Raw genomic sequence first — 19,662 nt, 5'->3', positions numbered from 1 at the left:
CCTCTGTAACAGTCAGCAGGCCCCTGAGTGTGCTCACGAGCAACTTCTGCCCTCAAATACGTGAGGTTCCACGTGGTTTGAAAAAGCGGCCCCAGACATCTCCAGTTTGTGCTCAATGTCGAACAAAATCAGTGTTTAAGGTCACTGCTGTGAAGTGACACCTAACCTCTGGGGAGAGAAGAGGCTGCCCCTTCCTCCAAGCCCAACACTGGTAATCAGCTTCCGTTAAGGGAGAGCGTCAGGAATCTTTGTCCCTTGTTGGCTTTCCATTTGATATCTTTGTGTGAATTATTAAACCTGGCATTTTCTCTCTGGGAGGAAAAAAAAATCTCCCAAATCAATCATTCTCAGCTTTTGGGTTATGGATTCCCTTAAGAGTGTGTTGAAAGTTAGGGACATCCAGAAAAATGTGCACATGCACACAGAATAGACTTATCATTTTGGATAAAATGTTAGAAGGCTCACCATCCCCTAAGATCCCTCTGCAGAGTCCAGGATAAAAAAGCCAGGGCTGAGAGCTTCTATTTTTCTGGTGATTGATTTGATTTCCTAATTTACAACGTGGGGGGCACCTGGCTGGTTCAGTCGGTAGAGCATGTGACTCTTGATCTTGGGGTCGTGAGTTCAAACCCCACGTTGTGTGTACAGCCTACTTAAAAAAAAAGTGACACAGAAAATGTATCTTACTCATTTCCAAACCAGTATAGAAAAGAATTGCCACAGAAATGAGTCACTTTTCCTATTCTGCCACTAGATGGCACTAGACTCTCATTCTTTTATGGAAGGTGCCAGACCGGGTTTTCCCATCTGTATAATCCTAGGAATTTCATAGTTGCCTGATAGAATTTTTATAAAGAAAATGCTAGGCAGTGCTTTTCATATTAAATTTGACTAGTTTGACCTTGCCAGTCAACCATAACTAAAAAAAAAAATACTGTCTTACAACAGATGTACCTTTAAAAAAAGTGTTTATGCTTTTCTCATTAAACGCATAAGCAATGAAACCTTGAATTTTTATTTTCCTCCTTTTTTTTAAAGCAGCTCAAGGCAGACAAATCAGGACATTAGCACTCATGTAAAATAAAACTGACATAAACTATACCCTCTGCCCCTAACCACACCTGTTACCCCTTTATAGTTCTTTCGTGTGTGTGTGTGTGTGTGTGTGTATAGTTTGTGTCTGGTGCTTTTACTGAATATATTTTCATTCTATGTTTAAGTTAAAAATGTCCACAAACCCCAAATTTCAACTTAGCTTTGCTCTTTTAAACAGAACAATTCTTCGCTTTTTGTGCTAAAACTATGCATCGATAGGACCTCAAATGTATAAGGAGCAAGCCTTTTGTCTCCCTGCTGTCCATTCGCAAAGCACTCTGCCTTCCACTGCGAGGGTCCCTGCTTGCAGCTTACTCGGGGTCCCCTGGTTTCTCAGGAACTGCCTTTGACTCTTCCTCTGGCCTCTGCCCGCACGATAACCGGACTCTCCGCAACTGCATTCTTTGTGCTTGTCGGGGAAGCCCCGAGAGTAGAGGTTCCGCGTGCTCTGCCGGACCGTGAGCAGGTCCCCGGATCCTTTACACTTGTGAATTCGAAGCTTGCCGGAGGTGTCCTCGATGCACCGCCACTTCTGCGAAAGCCAATGAGAAAGCTGGTTACCCATCCCGCTCCAGGTGTTTTTTATTAAGGACTGCTGTCTTAGGTTTTGGAAGCACAGGGAACCCCTTAAGGAGAGCCGCGGAAGAAAGGCAGGCTTTTAACTGAGCCTGCCATAAGTCGCCCCCCGGTTCTCTTAGCTCCCTCTTTCATTGTAGGCAACTGCAGATGACAACGAAATCACTGGAAATCAGAACCACCTCCATGACACTAGAGCCCAAAATTGATATATAAATCCCCAGTATCCAGGCTAAACAGAGTCTTGAACGAAACACGTTAAAAGCCAAGCCACAGAGCATAGCTGTCGGGGCTGTTTTTGTCAAACCCCTCTTTCTCTGGAAAAACACACTCGGCTGCTTTGATCTCGGCCCCCGAGCTCTGGCCTCGAACTGGGGAAGAGTGGCACATGAAGACAGAGATGAGTTTAATCCGAGTCTGCCACGGGGCGGGCCAGCCTTCACACGCCCCAGGCCTTAGCCAACATGTCAGGTTTTCTCTGTGCCTCTTCTTAGAGCGAGCTGCTCGGGAGGAGACATCGTTCACCTCCCCAAGAGACCAAGCATGGGGGGAGCTGGCCCTGGGTTTACTCCTTTGAGCCTTCTACCAAGCCCGCTGCAGACACTGCAGGCTCAATTCTAGATCAATAGGACCCAGCATCGGCTTCAGTGACCCCTCCACCCCCTGCCCATGCTTCTTGAGTATCAATCTGGCTGAAATAAGAGCACTTCATGAATTTAGGGGCATTTCATGGGATCCTCCATGTCTTACTTAAAGACCTAATAACCTTCCTCTTCCTTTTTCTCTTCCCCTTGCTCGCCTCCTCAAATGGTAGTTTGGGAAGAACACTGACCTCGATTTGAAGTTGACCACGGTTGTTACAACATGCTACCGTGTAATGTTAGCAAACTTTTGTCTCTGGTTTTCGTTCCATATGTGACTATCACCTGTATACAATTACTGATACTTTTCTTTAAATGGACACATTTCTAAACAGTGGCCAAAGCAACAGTACCTATAAAATTATGTATTTGTTGTGCCAGTTACATATTTTCAATAAATAAAAAATTATTGAATAAAAGATGGTTTTCCCTGCACCACACAAAATGATCTCAACACCCCCCCTCCTGGTACCTGTACCATCCTTTGGGTTACATTTTCATCGCAAAGTCACCTAATGCAAGGTGAAGTTTAGTCAGGGATCCCAGATATGTTGGTCAGCAGACAAATGACCCTCGTGTACAGAATGGGGTGCGACTATTCACAGTGGACCGAGGTGCAGAGTCTTGGCTTACTTTCTCTTGACTGGAGCCATATGCCCTCAGTAAATGTTGAATTATCAGAGCTGCCTGGCACCTCTACCGTAGAGTTCCCGAATCCCTGGTTTATAGCACTTGTGCTTTGATCTTGCTTTAGCCCCCACACACTCTTGGTGCTATTGCATTTGGTTATTTCGAGCCATGTCAGGTTACAATCTTCTTTTTTGACTTGACCAGCATATCTTGAATGTCCATCATTTCCATTCCAAGCAGGCTCAAGCGACAAGGCAACTAACTCTATTTGCAAAGCCATGAAAAAGCAACACAGACAAGAACAGTCGAAGACTCACTAAGTTAGAGATGATTGAACTAAAAAAAAAAAAGTAAAGTCAACTTGATTAGGCACTGGGGAGTTATGGGAGCTCAGTGGTTCTCACACATGGCTGAGCACTGGGAGTTTCAAAAGCTCTCCTGGTGATTTTAATGTGCAGTTGGGGTTAAGAACAATTGCTTTCAATTTGCAACTGGTTACTGGACCTTTTTGCAGCTGGAACCCATGGCAGGGGCAAAAGAGATATATTTAGGTCTAAGTAGCTCAGGTGGATGAATCTTTGAGAGGGATGTATGCATGTTGGGGCGTGGGTATGCAAAGGATGCTGCATCTAGAAATGTACTGATGGAGTCAGGTCAGAAGATGACTCCAGCTGAACAGAGGAACACTACCAGCTTGTCTCTCCAGGCAGGACCATGTGCTTTCTGTAAGAGCAACCAGTTTTCCTTCTTTTCTCCCCACAGTTAGCTGACGAGTGAGAGAACTTAGTCTTTGTAAAGGTTGAGCAGAAAGCCGTGTGTGGCCTGCTCCACGGTTCTGCCATTCAATGTGGAGACCAGTGGTTTTCAAGCCTGGGTTTGTAGCGCTTCCAGACACGTCCCATTAGTTCAAGGAGGTGCCATGAGATTCTCAAAAAAAGTTCTCAGAAACTGATCTACAACTCCACTGGGGAATAACTATATGCCCTACGGAATTTCTGCTGACAAGAAGCGTCAGCAAAATAATTCATAAGCTTTTATAGCTCTGAAAAGTTTGGGAATCCATGGTGCTTGAGTGTCATTCCAGATTTGAATTTGGCTACATCCAGATGCTTTAAGACTTGTAATCTCTCACTCCTGTGTTCAAAAACTAAGAGTTCACTACTTAATGCCTATGGTAGCAAAAGAAATGGCCAGTGGACCCACAGTTCACAGCCTAGTAGCAGCTTAAGAAGTGCCCTATTTTCTATAAGACAGAAAAATATGGTTAACTTTATTCTTGAAAAATAATAGCCTTCTATCTTTTGTGGCTCGAATTTATTTCAATTTTAGTACAAACATTAATTTTTAAAACACATAACTACAGTGAAAACCTTTCTTGGTTTTATAAGCACGATGCATTAAAAAAAAAAAACTCTACTTTTTTTTTTTTTTTTTTTTTTTTTGCCTGGAAGACCTGAGGGGACAGGTAGATTCCTCTAGAACAGAAAGTGTAGGCAGAATTTTTAGTGATTTGGTCTATCTGGAATCCAACCTGCATTTTCCCATTAGCCAAATTCCTCACTAATGTCCTATGGGGCAGAGATGAAGGGAAGTGGTGTTCTTTCCTGAAGAGATGAATTAAACCAAACCTGAGATCTGGCACCATCCCGGGCACTGATGATGTATCTCACAAACTAAATATGCATACATACGTGAATGCATACGTATGTACACACCCGCATAGACCCACAAATTCTGCATGTATACATACCCCTATACACATTCTTAAATAAGACAAGAGCCACCGAGAAAAATGCCAATGATTTTCTACACCGTGGACCCTCTGAACAAGCCGCAGACCCTATTAGATAGAGTAATTAGCGAGCAGCTTTGAAATCTTCTTAGAGGCAAGCATATTAGGAATTTTAATGAAATGTAATTACCGCACATTTGCCACAATCATTTTGGGGTTCGATATCACGACAATTTTTATGGCTGAGCAATAAACCCTTGAAATCACTGCAACTACCACGGTGGCCTGACTTAGAGAGTTGACAGAGGGAGGCGAAGGAAGAGAGCTTTCAGGGAATTGTTCTGAAAGTGCTGCCTCAAGCCACTTAAATGCTCAAAAGAAAGAGAGGAGATGACTTGGCATTGAGGAAGAGCTGTAGCCATCAGATGGGAGCCCGGACCCAGCTAGGCATCCGCTCATGGGACACGGGCTCAGCCTCCGAGACGCGCTTTGTTAAGCACGAGCCCGCGCCGAGATACAGCCATCCTACTGGCCCCCTCTTATCTACGCTCTTGAAGTTTATCAGCAAATCGGTTAACTGCCAGATCCGACCGTCTCCATCTTCCCCGACCACTCGCCCCATCTGTAAATTCCTTTGCCACTTCGTGGGACATCATCTCAATTTTTCCTCCTGCCTCTCTGATTCCTTCTGTACCAATCACTTCACGCACATTCATTCCACAGCGATTTCTGCATGCGTTCGGCGAGCGAGGGGCTCGATAAAACTATTTAAATAATTTTGTAAGTTATCATGATTTTGTTTTAGCCTTTCCAACCACACTGGAATTTGGAATTAAAGGCAAGGACCACGTCTCATACTCCTGAATTGTTCCCTGAAGTTAGCTCAGCATCAGATCACTCTGTTTAGTAATTATGTCTTAGTAGCTTTGATTGGTTGTATGTACTTATATGTAAATAACACGTGATGAAGAAGATTCATCCTGCACACAAGGATTCACGTGTGCAGCTCGTTTGGTGGAATCAAACCTAATGAGAAATAGGACAAATGCCATTCAGACAATTCCCTTAAACACCATCTTTATCACCATTATCATCATCATCTCTGGAACTCTTACTTGATGCCAGGTACCGGTCTAGAGCACTTTATATAAATTTATCCATGTAATTATCACTACAACCTACAGTGCTACCATAATTCATTTACTGGAGTAGGATTTTGTAGGTGAATATCACCTATATTTCTCCTGGGACTTGAGAATGGTATTTAATATCCATATTGATGTGGCTCAGTGGCAAAAGTCTGGACTTACAAGCTAGAAAAATCTGGATTTGAATATCAGCTTTCTCACATCTCTATATGTCCTTGAGCAAGTATAGAATGTTCTGTGTTAAATGTCTAGGACAATATTAGATGCAGATAGACTGATTACTTCCCTTTCCTGAAGTAACTACTAGATAATCGTGATAGTTTCTACATTTTCAATTGCATATATTTCTCAGATTGATTAAGAATATTCTATATTCGGGGCACCTGGGTGGCTCAGTCGTTAAGCGGCTGCCTTCGGCTCAGGTCATGATCCCAGAGCCCTGGGATCAAGTCCCACGTCGGGCTCCCTGCTCAGCGGGAAGCCTGCTTCTCCCTCTCCCACTCCCCCTGCTTGTGTTCCTGCTCTCGCTGTCTCTCTCTGTCAAATAAATAAATAAAATCTTTAAAAAAAAAAAAGAATATTCTATATTCTTATTTATGCCTACTTACGCACATATTCATGAGCAAGAAACAAAAAGTTTGGCTACAACACACAGGGATTAGTTCTTCATTATTACATGTCTTATTACGTGGATTTGGTCGTAATGCAGGTCAAATCATGTTCTCTGAAATATAACAACCATACAGTAATTTTCAGATAACCTGATTATCCTTCAGGCCAGTACCCACATCATGAAACAGTTACCTGCCTGTGGACGTGTATTTAGAATTTTCCTCAACACCGGGAATATAAAACTACCATATAAAAATCCTCGTTCATATTGCCACTTAGCTGAAGCCGTTGTCAAGTTTTCTCTCCAATATAAGCAGAGTTACTTGTGCTGAGCAGATTTATCTCCTGTCTTCTTTGAGGTGAGGTGAGATGGGAGAGAGGGAAGGGAAAGTGGAAAGGAAAGAGGAATAGAAGAAAATCTTTCCTCCTTTAGATTTTCATCTGGATAATCCTTCGTAAAAGTCAATAATGGAAGGTTGAAAGAAGTGTTGTTCCTTCAGTTTGGGGAAAGCAAAATTGGTACACTGCCCTTGGCCAACAAGGGATAGCCAGTATTTGTTGAGTGCTTATTACGTGCCAGGTACCGGTTCAGATGTTTAATACACTTACCTCTTATAATCTTTACTGCAACCCTGAGGCAGGTGCTATTATTATGCCCATTTTCAAGATGAAGAAACTGAGGCAGAGTTAGATTAAGTAACTTGCCCATGGTCACGTAGCAAGCAAGCAGTGGACCCAGGATGAAATCCCAATTGACTAGGACCCCCCAAAAAAGAATGGTTTGGGGTAGAAGATGAGGCTTCCAGTTTGCCTTGGTGGAGGGGCTAGAATTTGGGAAGGCCGAGGCAACAGCTTACACGCAGAGAGAGAGAATGCTCTGTTTATGAGCAGGGAGGAGGGGATCCTGCCCAGAGCAGGCTATGTTCCGGGGCAGTGGGAAACAAGAGCATAAATTAAATCGGGTGTGGCCACATTAGGTAGTTTATAAGTAAAATGGCCTTATGTTTGTCTTTTTCTGACTTGTTTGGGACATCATTAAATATGGTTTGGCATTTAAGCCTGCGGTTTGTATTTTGAAAAATGCACAGAAGCCAAACCATTGAGATGCATTATTTGGAAATGTCCTTCAGTGCAGGTTGAAGAGGGGAGGCTTTGAGGCTGGGCCGTCCATGCTGAGCTCCATGCAGACAAGTGTTCAGCCAGAGGGTGGCACTGGGGCTCGGTCCTTCTGGCCCCCCCTCTGGAATAAGGAGCCCTGCGGGGAAGTGTCTATGAGCCATGCTGAAATTTTAACCAGGGCTCAGTGAGTTTCTGGAAACAAGTTGTCAGTTCCTGGCAAACTTACCAGATCTTACTGGTAAATGCCTTTTATTCCTGCCCTGCAGCTGGTCACAAAAGGTCGAGGGATCTATGGTCAGAGGGATAATTTTGGGATGAGAACATAAATCCTGGAGCTAAACCAGTACATCGAACAAGCTACATTCTAATTTCGCAAGTAGTATCCACTTGCTTGATCTGGGGTTCTTTAAACAAATCTTTGATTTCATATTGATACAAATAGTAGAAAGGCAAACAAAATTGCAAAGTTGCTGGAATTTAACAACTCACAAAGGACGTGAAATTTGCTTTATCAAAGAAAAAAACAAGCTGTTTTTTCTCAAATGACAGAGAATATATAAAATGTACTCCAAAATTGAATGCCTAGGGAATTTCTCTTTTATGTAACTCCTAGTTAAGGAGTCAATATCTATACCTAGAAAACGAAAAATATAGTAATGCTTTCCTGGCATGAATGATTCTCAGTCTTGGCTGCTTAAAAGAATCACGCAGGAGCTTGAAAAAACTCCCTGATGTCTGGGTCTCATCCCCAGAGGTTCTGTTTTCCTTTGTCTGGAGTGAAGCTTGAACATCAACACTTGTGAAGCTGCCTCTGTGATTCTAATGTGCAGTCTTGTTTGGGAACCACTTCCCTAGATGCTGTGAGTGGGTCCTAAGCTCCGTGGCTTCAGCCAGACAAATGCCATTTATAATTTCAAAGAGAAAATCTACTATGTAACATTTTTATAGAGGCAGCATGTTTTGGGAAAGAAAGGATTAAGCATGGAGTGAAGAGTTGCAGGTTCTGACCTTTGGGTCGTAGCTTAAGTTTTCTGGATCTATATTTCCTTATTAGGAAAAGGATACCATTCAACTGGGAGTTTTTTTTTTTTTTTTAAATATTTTATTTATTCATTTGAGACACAGAAATACAGAGAGAGAGCATGAGGAGGGAGAGAGGCAGAGGGAGAGGGAGAAGCAGGTTCCCCGCTGAGCCAGGAGCCCGATGTGGGGCTCCATCCCAGGACCCTGGGATCATGACCTGAGCCGAAGGCAGTCGCTTAACCATCTGGGCCACCCAGGCACCCCTCAACTGGAAGATTTTTTTTTTTTTTTAAGATTTTATTTATTTGACAGAGAGAGACACAGCGAGAGAGGGAACACAAGCAGGGGGAGTGGGAGAGGGAGAAGTAGGCCTCCCGCCAAGCAGGGAGCCCGATGTGGGGCTCGATCCCAGGACCCTGGGATCATGACCTGAGCCGAAGGCAGACGCTTAATGACTGAGCCACCCAGGCGCCCCAACTGGAAGATTTCTAAGACTCCTTCCAATTTCGACATTCTCTGACTCTAGACCTGTAGTTCTTAACTTTGTTAACAAATACAGATGCCTTGGTCTCACCTTTAGACCTATTCATCTGATTGATTTGGGGGGAGGCTATACGTTGATATTTTCTTTTTTTTTTTTCTTTAGAGAGGAGAGGGGCACAGGGAGAGGGAGAGGGGCACAGGGAGAGAGAGAGGGAGAACCTTAAGCAGGCTCCACGCCCAGTGCGAAGCCCAATGTGGGGCTCGATCTCACAACCCTGAGATCATGACCTGAGCCGAAACCAAAAGTTGGACGCTTAATGACTGAGCCACCCAGGCGCCCCAACATCGATATTTTCCAAAGCTGCCCAGGTGATTCTAGGGTGCAGCCAGAATGGAGCATCACTGATGTGTGTTCTTTGTTGAGCCAAAGTCTTTTCAGATAGATGTTGAGATTTGCGCGCGCATGCGTGCATGTGTGTGTGTGTGTGTGTGTGTGTGCGTGTAGTGTGTCATATATAAATCTGTATGTAATGTGCTTGGGGGTGTAACACCAGCTGAGAGAGTGGCGGGAATTCATACTCAGCCTCATATTAATTCAGGAACACAGAAGTAATGCAAACACATATGTCCACGCTGTCTTAATTAGTCCCTGCTGGTTGCTCTGTTCACAAAGTGAAGAAGTATTGCCAAATGTCTGGGATTCCAGCCCATTTTAATTCCCTGTTGGCTTCATAGGAGTGAAAAAGCAGGTAAGACGGCCCGGAACAGAAATAGCACCCAACACTCACACATTGCCTTATAATTCATCTAGCACTTTACATATATGATATCACAGAATCCTTACAAGACTGAGATTAATTTTCTTAGCTTTAGGGATAGAAAACCTGAGACTCTTAAGAATCCAGTCCCTAAACACACAACTAAAAAGTAGCAGATGCCAATATTCTAATCCAAACTTTGTGATGTCGTATTTCTCTTTCCTTCATTTACCTCCGTCATGCATCCACACTGACCCTGCCAAACAATCCTTGGGTGACCAGGTATGGGGGTATGGTTGGATGGGGGAAATACATGACCCCTTTGGGGGTTAAAAGTGAAGAGAATGGGGCTGATAGTGTGGGTTTTTCCTCTATACCCCATACAGAGTCAAACCAAAGAGAAGACTGTATTGTCTTTGAATGCACGCAGTTAACCTTGGTCAGAGGAAGAGACGCAGGGCACAGGCCAGGTGTGAAATTAGTGTCAAGGGAAGAGATTAGATTAGAGTTAATTCTAGCCTTAACTGATGTCTTGATCCAGAAAAAACAATCTCATTATTCTGGACTTTTTTCTTCCTTTTTTAAAGTCACTGATATTGTAACTAAAAAGATAATCTTCAAAGTAGCCAGATAGAAAAAGCAAAAGGCCAAAACATAAAGATTCTGTAGAACACAACAGAGCTATCAGGTTTGACCCACAGATTCTATAATTGACTTGAAGAGCCTCAAAATTTTCTGGAAGTTCTTGGATTTTTAAGCTACAGTTTGAGCATCACCTATAGAAAGAAATCGCCATCTGGGGTACAGTGTAATTCTCTGTTCTAATAATTCAGGCACTTCTAAAAGAAATTGTTGCTAACATTTTCATATATCCATGTGATACAATCTAAATTCAGACAGATTCACATCGAAATAAAGCAGCAGAAGAGAATCCCAGGGAACCAGATATTAAAGCATTTTGTGGGGGCAAAACAAGTTTAGAAAAATATGAAAAAGCAAAGTGAAGTTCTTAACATAGTTATAGCATTTAGCACAAGAGTGAAGAGCTTGTGCCAAAGTGCCATAATCTCGTTTATACTACATTTGCCCTTTAGGACATGTATTAAAATTTCAGGACAAGCCATATGGAGAAGTTTGCAAAATTGTATACTGAAAGGTAGGCAGTGTACCTTATTCTCAAATGGCTGTAATGCTTGCCACTTAGAAGGCTAAAATAGTAACAAAATCACCAATTTGCATGAGATATATTTAACGCCAAACATTTCCAACTCTCAAATAAAAGTAAATTAGTCTATTGAGGCTGGCTCGTAAAAATCATTTTAGAACTACAAAACAATTCTGAGGTTTTGGTCATAATAATACTTAGAGCTTCCTTAAGAAGGATTTGAAGACGTCATATTAAAATATAATGAATATGTCTAAGCTTTTCCACTAAACACTTGAAAATTAAGACTTCCTAGTATGCAACGAAGGCCTGGTTTTATCCCTTCCTTCAATAACCTCCTTCCCCACCTTTTTCTATTTCAAAGGAATCCCTGAGCACAAAAAGTCATGAGGAAATGTAGAAAGTATGAGGATCAAGTTGTTTATTGTGAATGTTTGTTCAATAAGCTAGATACCGTATCACGAGTATAAATGTGTGATGCCCTACATTTATGAGGCCATTTTAATAATAACTGCACTATCCATTTCATGTGCCTGATACCCTGCACTGCTATTGGCTAATTGTGTGGATATCTTGAAGTCGGATAAGTTAAAGAGAAAAAAAGACTCACAAAGATGTGAACTTCTCTTTGCCTCATTAACGTAACTTACCTTGGAAGGCAGCAAGTGGCCCGAGTTTTTGAATCCTATGATCCTATAACTCATTTGGATCCCAGCTCTACACTCACCAGCTGCCCATTTATAAATGGGACAACAATGCCTACCTCACTGGATGGATGTGAGGCTTAAACTGAGCTAATACATATCAAACTCCACGTACAATGCTTTATATAAGACAAATGCGTAATAACTATTATTTTTCACTTTCCTTCAACTTTGTTACAATGACTTAGGCAGTTCCTCTCTCATGATGATACAATACTTCTTTTAGCTAGCATAGATGCCAATCAAGAGTGTTTAAAATAGTTAAGTGTTCGTATGTTCTCACTTTCCTTAGAAACAGGCCTGTGTTAATTCATCACATGGTATTTCTTTAGTTCTTATTAATAATAGTTGGTGTTCTGGGTAGTCCTTAATTCTATAGTAATATTTCTTTTTTTTAAAAAGATGTATTTATTTACTTGAGAGAGGAGTGGGTAAGGGCAGGAGGACAGAGGGAGAAACTCAAGCAGACTCCCCATCGAGTGCGGAGCCCGACATGGGGCTTGATTCCACAACCCCAAGATCATGACCTCCTCCGAAATCAACAGTCAGATACTCAACCCACTGAGACACCCAGGCACCCCATCTGTGGTAATATTTCTATTAATAAAAAGAATTCATTCTAATGAAATAGATGATGTCAGAAATTTTGTGAGAAGTAGAAACAATAAAACACAATATGGCTTCCCTTTTCACTTCCCAATCTTGGTCATAGATTCTATCCTCCTCTGTGGGTTAGATAACATCTGACTTTAGTACAGGATAGGAAGACTCCATCATGTCTCTTGGGTGGTTCACTGCCCAGAGGCTCAGCATCTACCCCTGCTCTTGACTAAGTAGGCTCTTGACCCTTCTTGATAACCAGTTAACAGGAATCCGAGGGGTGGTGGCTACTCCTCAGATGGAACCAAGTTTCTGATCTTTCTAACCTGACTACCCATTTCACATGTCCAATATGTTGAACTGGTGTTGGCTAGTTGGGTGGATATCTAGCACTCTCTGAGGAAACCATCTTTTTTTCACTGAAGGGAGCCCAAGCAGTGATGAGGAGGCCCAGCTTAGACCAGTTAGATAATTCTCAGTCAGAGGATAGCTGTCACAGTGAGGGCTCCATGACCACTATGAAAAGCTTATTTACACATAAATGTACATTATTTTATATGTTGAAATTGTTAAAATTAGAAATGTAGAAGCATGTGACCTGTGGTGAAGACAAGCCATGTCACTCACCTGCCCAGGCTGTTCACAGGCTGTCTGGTACCTGGCCTGCTGGCACAATTCTTTGACCCTCTCATATTTGGGCAAATGATTTGACTGTTGGATATTCTTGCTGGATTCTTCTTTCTTACGTAAAAACTTCCTTTGACAGAAAAGAAGAAGTTTCTGATGTGAGAAATGATTTGATTTACGCACCCAGCATCTTTTGCCTTTTCTCTTTTTCTCCCCTGTGGCATGACTCCACATTCTTCAAATGGCATGAAATAGATGGTAAGATCTTATCCACAGGAGCTCATCATTTGCTGAGTCCTTTGTGAAAATTATAACCCGGGCACTATGAAGAATGATTATCTCCCTTAAAGCATTAATTTCAAAACTTTGGGCATAAATGTTTAGCTTTACAGTCATATAAATGCTTTTCTCTCAATGTGTGTACGGAAAAAAACGAGACAATGAGGATTATGAATCAAAAGGGGAAACCCAGAAGGGATTCTGGAAATGACAGTCTCATATATTTGTGTTTAAAACTGGGAAAGGCACTTAAGGAAAGGAAGGAGAAAGGAGAGGGCCAGGCAGGACTTGGGAAGGAAGGCTGAGAAGGTCAATGGACTGGTCCGATTCTGACCCTGAGGTCGAAAAAGCAACGGTAAGGGCTTTGGCCCTGCCGTATGAGAACTTATGTTTAACAATTCTGACGCAGCAGTCATTACTGTTTTGGCCAGTGGAGCATGAGTAGCAAACCCTTCAATCCTGTGACTAGGCTTACGAAATCTGCATGCTTAGTAAACCGGAATAAGGGGGAAAAAATACCCAGCAGGGAGAGCTGCCCACTAGGCCTGGTTCCCAGAAGCGCCCCAGGAACCAGTAATTACCCTCTTTCCACGAGGAATGTATCACGCCAAATTCTGGCTTTCTTGTTTGTTCGAAACCTGAAAGCAAAATAATAATATTTACTGTTGGCATCTGGACATTTTTCCACATGGATCTGTGCTCACAGTTTATTTAAAGAAACACCTCTCACTTCCCGCAGACCAAGACTGCATCTCCATCAATACACTGTTCACAAACAGCCGGGACAGTCTCGGCTTGCCGTGATTCTCCTGGGCAGGGCGTATTTGCCTCCACAGCTTTCGGCTGCTGGCTGGCTCTGGGTGCCGGGGTGCTTGGGGCTGGCTGAGGGAAAGCAAATTGACACACCTGTTACCTGGCTTTTCCAGGTCCAGAAGTTTGAGGACGGACTTGCCGTCCACATCGGGAGGCGTGTCGAGCCCAGCGATGTCCAGGATCGTCGGGGCCAGGTCGATGTTGAGAACGATCTGTGGGACTCTGCAAAGGGACAGGAGGTTAGGCCCCGGATCTAACACCAGTGAGGGTAGCATGGAGGACCACTTTCTCCACACCGAGACTCATCAGCCTTCGACCTTCTCCCCCTCTATCTTAGTCTTTCACGCATAAAGCCGTCTAACCTACATCAGACAATTCCCACAGTGTTTCCAATGAGCTGAACAGACATAATAACCTTCTTCCAGGAAACCCTTCTACTAACATCACCTTCTCCCTTCTTCCGGGATGTAGTGCAATGGAACAGCAGAGGCGGCGCCTGGACGAGGTTCAGAACATCCAGGTTCTGGGCCCCAACGAGTCCATTTCCAGAATCGGGGACTCTGAGAGAGGCACGTGTGCTGTGCCAAGCTTCTTCTGTGTTAGATCAGGAGTCCGGGCTGGGGGCGCCTGGGTGGCTCCGTGGGTTAAGTGTCTGCCTTTGGCTCAGGTTGTGACCTCAGGGTTCTGGGATCGGGCCCATGTGGGGCTCTCTGCTCAGGGGGGAGTCTGCTTCTCCCTCTGCCCCTTTCCCTGTTGGTGCTGGCAAACCCCCCCATAAATAAATAAAATCTTAAAAAAAAAAAAAAGAAGAAGACGTCTCGGCTCGATGCTCCTTAAGGGCCATTCCAGATTTGGAATTCCACTTGCATTCTTTTCTTCAACTCTTTCCATAACTGTTTCACGTACACGACCTTATTTTACACAGAATATTGTGATGTGGCCAGCAGGGCATGTAAAACTCATTTTATAACGGGAAAAGAGAGCTGCATTGGGAGGCAGTGACTTGTCTAAGGTGGCAGAAATAGAACGCCAGTCCTTTAGGCCTTTTTTCTTCTAAAAGAAAATCCTGCTTTTTAAAATTTTATTTTCTTTAAAAAATTACTTTAGTAATAATTAAAAAAAAACAACTAAAGGCAGGCACTGGTTGTTTTTTTTTTAAAAAGACAGTGTTTGTCTGATTCAAAGAAGTACAGATGATGTGTCCCTAATGATCACATTCTGTCTCTGTGCACAGGCCATGGGATGGGGATTCTGATGTTTAGCTTTACAGTCATTGTAAATTAGTCATTGATAGTTAATTTTCCTTTCTCTTTCAATAGTATACTTTAGTTAATTTAGCGTGTGGTAGGGGAAAAAAACAAGGTTTTCATTTTCTAAATTACCAGCCTCCACCTACATACACCCTTTTCTGTTTTGGATGAAAAGAAACCAGACCCTGAGATTGGTAATCGAATTATCTCAGATATACATAAGCCACGGCAACCGAATGTTGCAAGCAGGGAAATACGTACATGGATCCTGGTTCTACACTTGGACCACGAATAAAGAAAGGCACACGGATATCAAAGTCATATGGCATGGATTTCCCCTTGACCAGTCCAAACTGCCCAATATGGTAACCGTGGTCGGCGGTGTAAATGATGTAAGTGTTCTCCAGCTCCCCCGTCTCCACGAGCATATTATATAGCTGAAATACAACAGAGACAAAATGGGCAAGATGACAATAGTGTTGCTGTGATTTCCCCCGAAATTCTTCCCCATTATTTTTTAAAGGCAAGAGTCACTTTAACAAGGCTAAGAAACATGGTCACTATCTACGTTTTCTAGTTGCTTACAGTCCTGGAGGGGAAAAGTCTAATAATGGAGTAATGTAACTCATTTGAATCTGGCACATTGTTCTTAAAGGTTTTGTGCACCTATTTAAAAACAAAAACAAAAACAAAACAAACTCCACAAAACAGCCTCTACCACCTAACTTATAGGTTTTACTTTGAAAAATCCACTGTTAAAGCAAATTTTATCACCACTTTTTATACAGTTATCAAGGGTTAAGAACAGGCTGCTTTGGAGCCTGATCCAACTGAATCCAGCCTTTAGGCAAGTTTTGTTTGGCTTCTGTGGCTTTTTTTAAAATTCAGGATATTTCAAATAAAATGCTTGTATTTCTGGTTTCCTTTGAAAAGTCAGAAGATCTCATGATATTGGATCTATTTTCCTACATGGCAAAAATTAGCTGGAGCCAAGTAGTTGCTTCTTGTTATAGATGTGGGCATTTAAAGTTCACCATAATCCCCACCATGCCCTGTCGCTTTATATGAGACCAGCTTTAGGTATTTACGTTATTTGCCTGATTCTTGAAGGTATTTGTGAGTGTAGCTCTTGACTTATGGTGTTTTGATTTTTATCTCCTCTTTGCCGCTGGCTCCAAAGAACCAAGCCTGGAGAGGTAATAGAAGGGGTCAAGATAAGGGAAGGAAGATAAAGTCACTCAACACACACTCACGTACACATATTCACACACACGGACTCTCTCCCTCTCTTAAAAACAGCAACAACAAAACAAAGACCGAATTAGCAAGAATGGACCTACACTAAGGAAGCTGGACCAAAACCCGTCACTGAGGCAAGTTCGTGTGCTTACCCTTTCCACAGAATCGTCCACTGACATCAAAGTCTGAAGTCTTTTGCGATGTAGAACGTTTGTAAATTCCATGTGGATGGGCAGCATGGGTCCCGTGTACTGCATAATCCAGTGCTTATCCATATTTGGTGCATAGTTATAACTAGGGGTTCTGAAAATATCCAGAAAGGATTCTTACTAAATGTATTTTTAGTCAGTTAGAGAACTATCTCAAGTTCAAGGTAATTTAGACATTGCTATTTTTTTTCTCCCATGTGTCTTCTATGTTTATAAGAAGAGCTAAAATCCTCACTACCCCAAATATCACACATCCCCTAAAGGCATATGGATTCAGATTTATAAAACCAAGACAGACAGCTAAAAAGGTAATTAGTGCAAGTTCATTTGGATTCATTGAAGAAAATGTGTAAAAAGACATCAAGGTGATCATGGTATTGTAACACCTACAGATAAAATTCAGTAATACAGAAGGGAATGTTTTCATGGTGATGTTAACTCATAAAATTTTGTAGTTAATTAGGCTATTAGGTATAGTCACAAATATGTGGAATAATGATGAATCATAATTTCAACATATTTTTTTCTCTAATCTCTAGTCTATGAGTTTTTCTCATTCCTAACCTTGTATATAGATACCATTAATTTAATAGGATATGCTGGAATTAAAACCAAGTCTACTTCTGCAATATACATGCTTATCAATAAAGCTATTCTTTTTATAGACAATTCAATACAGGTGCAGAGCACAATTTTTGTTAACTACAGGGAGGTGGGTCCTATTCCTCTCGAACATGTGGGTTCAAGCCTGTATTTAATTTATCACAGAAACTCAAGTGGTGTCTCATACATTCCACTGGGGGCCCACAAAATATGTTGCCTTCTTTTTGAAATCTAACCCAAATCCCTTGACCATTAGATGCTGCCACTTCATACTCCTAAAGTACATGTCTATGCTAGAGTAATTCTCACACTGAGAATTATCTATTTATATTTGACATCTCCTCCAGACTACAACGTACTTGACCCTTCTCCTTAGATGTTATTAAGCATGTAGAAGTTGTTTAATATTAAAAACTTAGTATTTACCATGTGTTGGGTATTGTGTTGTTTTGTATACATTAACTCATTTAATTATCTCTGCTGTTCTTGGAAATCGGTTTATCATTCCCATTTTAAAGATTTTATTTATTTATTTATTCGACAGAGAGACACAGCGAGAGAGGGAACACAAGCAGGGGGAGTGGGAAAGGGAGAAGCAGGCTTCCCGCTGAGTGGAGAGCCTGATGCAGGGCTCGATCCCAGGACCTGGGATCATGACCTGAGCCGAAAGCAGACGCTTAACGACTGAGCCACCCAGGCGCCCCTCATTCCCATTTTAGAGCTGAGAAAACTGAGGCTTAGCAAAGTTAAATAACTTCCTCAGATTTACAAAGTTACAAGGTGGTAGATCCAGGACTCAATTCCAAAGCCCATTTGTTCTAACAAAATGAAAGAAGAGGGAAGTGTGGGGTGCTTCCTATGTCTCAGACTACTTTTCATAGGAACCACAACTTCACAAGTAACTGGTCTCACAGAGTAAGCAACAATCTATGTTGGTTGAGAAATCGGATAGCCAGTGTCTGCTCTGGGGAGGGTCCTATCAGTGAAAAATGGTGGATAATGACAAGGATAGGTGACCCTGTGCCATCAACTAGAGAAATAGGGGTGTCTGGGTGGCTCAGTTGGTTAAGCATCCAACTCTTGATTTTGGCTCATGTCATGATCTCAGGGTCCTTTTGCTTGGGTTTCTCCCTACCCCCCCCCCCCCCGCCCCACCCCAGCTTGCTCTCTCTCTAAAATAAAAATAAATTAAAAATAAATAAAATCTTAAAAAAACAAAAACAAAAACACCCTAGAGAAACAGTCACTGTGAGCCCAGTGAATTCAGGGGCATTGACCGCGTACTCCTCTGGTTTGCTCTAGAGCAAATCTCCCTCAGGGTAAACCTGGAGTTTCTGAGCTACGTGATTGTACACTGGGCTATTTCCATGCATGCTGAACTATATAAATGCTGCCTGTTGTTATATTTTTTCTTCTGCCAGTGCATTTGGAGAATCTCTCTTTTGATAGTTGAAAATGCTCTTTTGGTACCATTGAGCTTCTTGGCACCAAAGAAGGTCACATCATACCCTAATGATCAGTATGGATGCTGGTTAACTAGCAGAAACACAACAGCATAAATACCAATATAATACGGAGCACAGAAGACCCTGTACCTAAAACTGTATAAAGGGGCAGATTTGCAGAGTAGGAAAAGCAGGTGTGGTTCACTTTGCTCATCTGTAAATGGGGATAATAGTATCTTTCTTAAAAAGCTCTTTTGAGGAACAACAAATCTCTATCTATCTATCATCTATCTCTCCATCTATCACCTATTTATTATCTGTCTCTATATCACTTAAAAGTGCCTAGAACAGAGGCACATGAGTTTCCTACATAAGCCAATAAACAAATACATTCTATATAAATGTCTGGGTTGAAAAATCCTGTCGCATTAAAAACCAAACAAGCTCTTCAGGTATCACCTGCCATTCTTTTTAAGAGAAACTTTCAACATAAACTTTCTTCTGCTTACCCAGTAAAGGACTCATGAACCACTTTGTCCCATGTTTTTGGCCTGAAAGTGTTCCTCATATCTAAGCGTGAATACGGGCGGAATCATCCTCTTCAATCTCAGGAGCTCGTGCAGTAGGAAAGAATGTAAGCCCTGTTTCTTATTCTTCACGCAGCATGTCGTGGTACAAACAGGATTAGATTGAGAGGCTGAGGAGGATGAGAGTGGGGGCTTCTAAACCCCATCGGAGAGGGATTTTCACCCGTGGGGGTGGCTAGAGGTCAGAAAAATATAGCAAGTGGGCCATGAAAGGTCCCCTAACTATTTACTGATACGTGCCCTGAAAAAGAATATGGCTATAAAAGATTACACAGGGTTTCTTTATAATACCTAAACATCTTCCTCTTACTGCCTTTGATGTTG

At 42.2% G+C, this 19,662-nt stretch overlaps 1 protein-coding gene across 8 annotated transcripts in view; it reads right to left on the bottom strand.

Moving 5' to 3' along the window:
- The window catches only part of SULF1 (sulfatase 1), a 176,208-nt gene that overhangs the window by 29,058 nt on the left and 127,488 nt on the right, over positions 1 to 19,662 (bottom strand). For all 8 annotated transcript variants that reach the window (XM_032421530.1, XM_032421532.1, XM_032421529.1 and 5 more), the window contains 6 exons: positions 16,647 to 16,797; positions 15,517 to 15,692; positions 14,099 to 14,227; positions 13,774 to 13,830; positions 12,914 to 13,043; positions 1,411 to 1,627 (listed from right to left, as the gene is read on the bottom strand). In XM_032421530.1, coding sequence (XP_032277421.1) covers positions 1,411 to 1,627; positions 12,914 to 13,043; positions 13,774 to 13,830; positions 14,099 to 14,227; positions 15,517 to 15,692; positions 16,647 to 16,797 — 860 coding nt within the window. The remainder of the gene's footprint in view (positions 1 to 1,410; positions 1,628 to 12,913; positions 13,044 to 13,773; positions 13,831 to 14,098; positions 14,228 to 15,516; positions 15,693 to 16,646; positions 16,798 to 19,662) is intronic.

The sequence above is a fragment of the Phoca vitulina genome, unplaced genomic scaffold, assembly GCF_004348235.1.
Source record: "Phoca vitulina isolate PV1807 unplaced genomic scaffold, GSC_HSeal_1.0 scaffold25, whole genome shotgun sequence".
In the NCBI taxonomy this organism is placed as follows: domain Eukaryota; kingdom Metazoa; phylum Chordata; class Mammalia; order Carnivora; family Phocidae; genus Phoca; species Phoca vitulina.
Note: the sequence above shows the minus strand (reverse complement) of the source record. Positions and strands in the feature narration are given on the sequence as shown.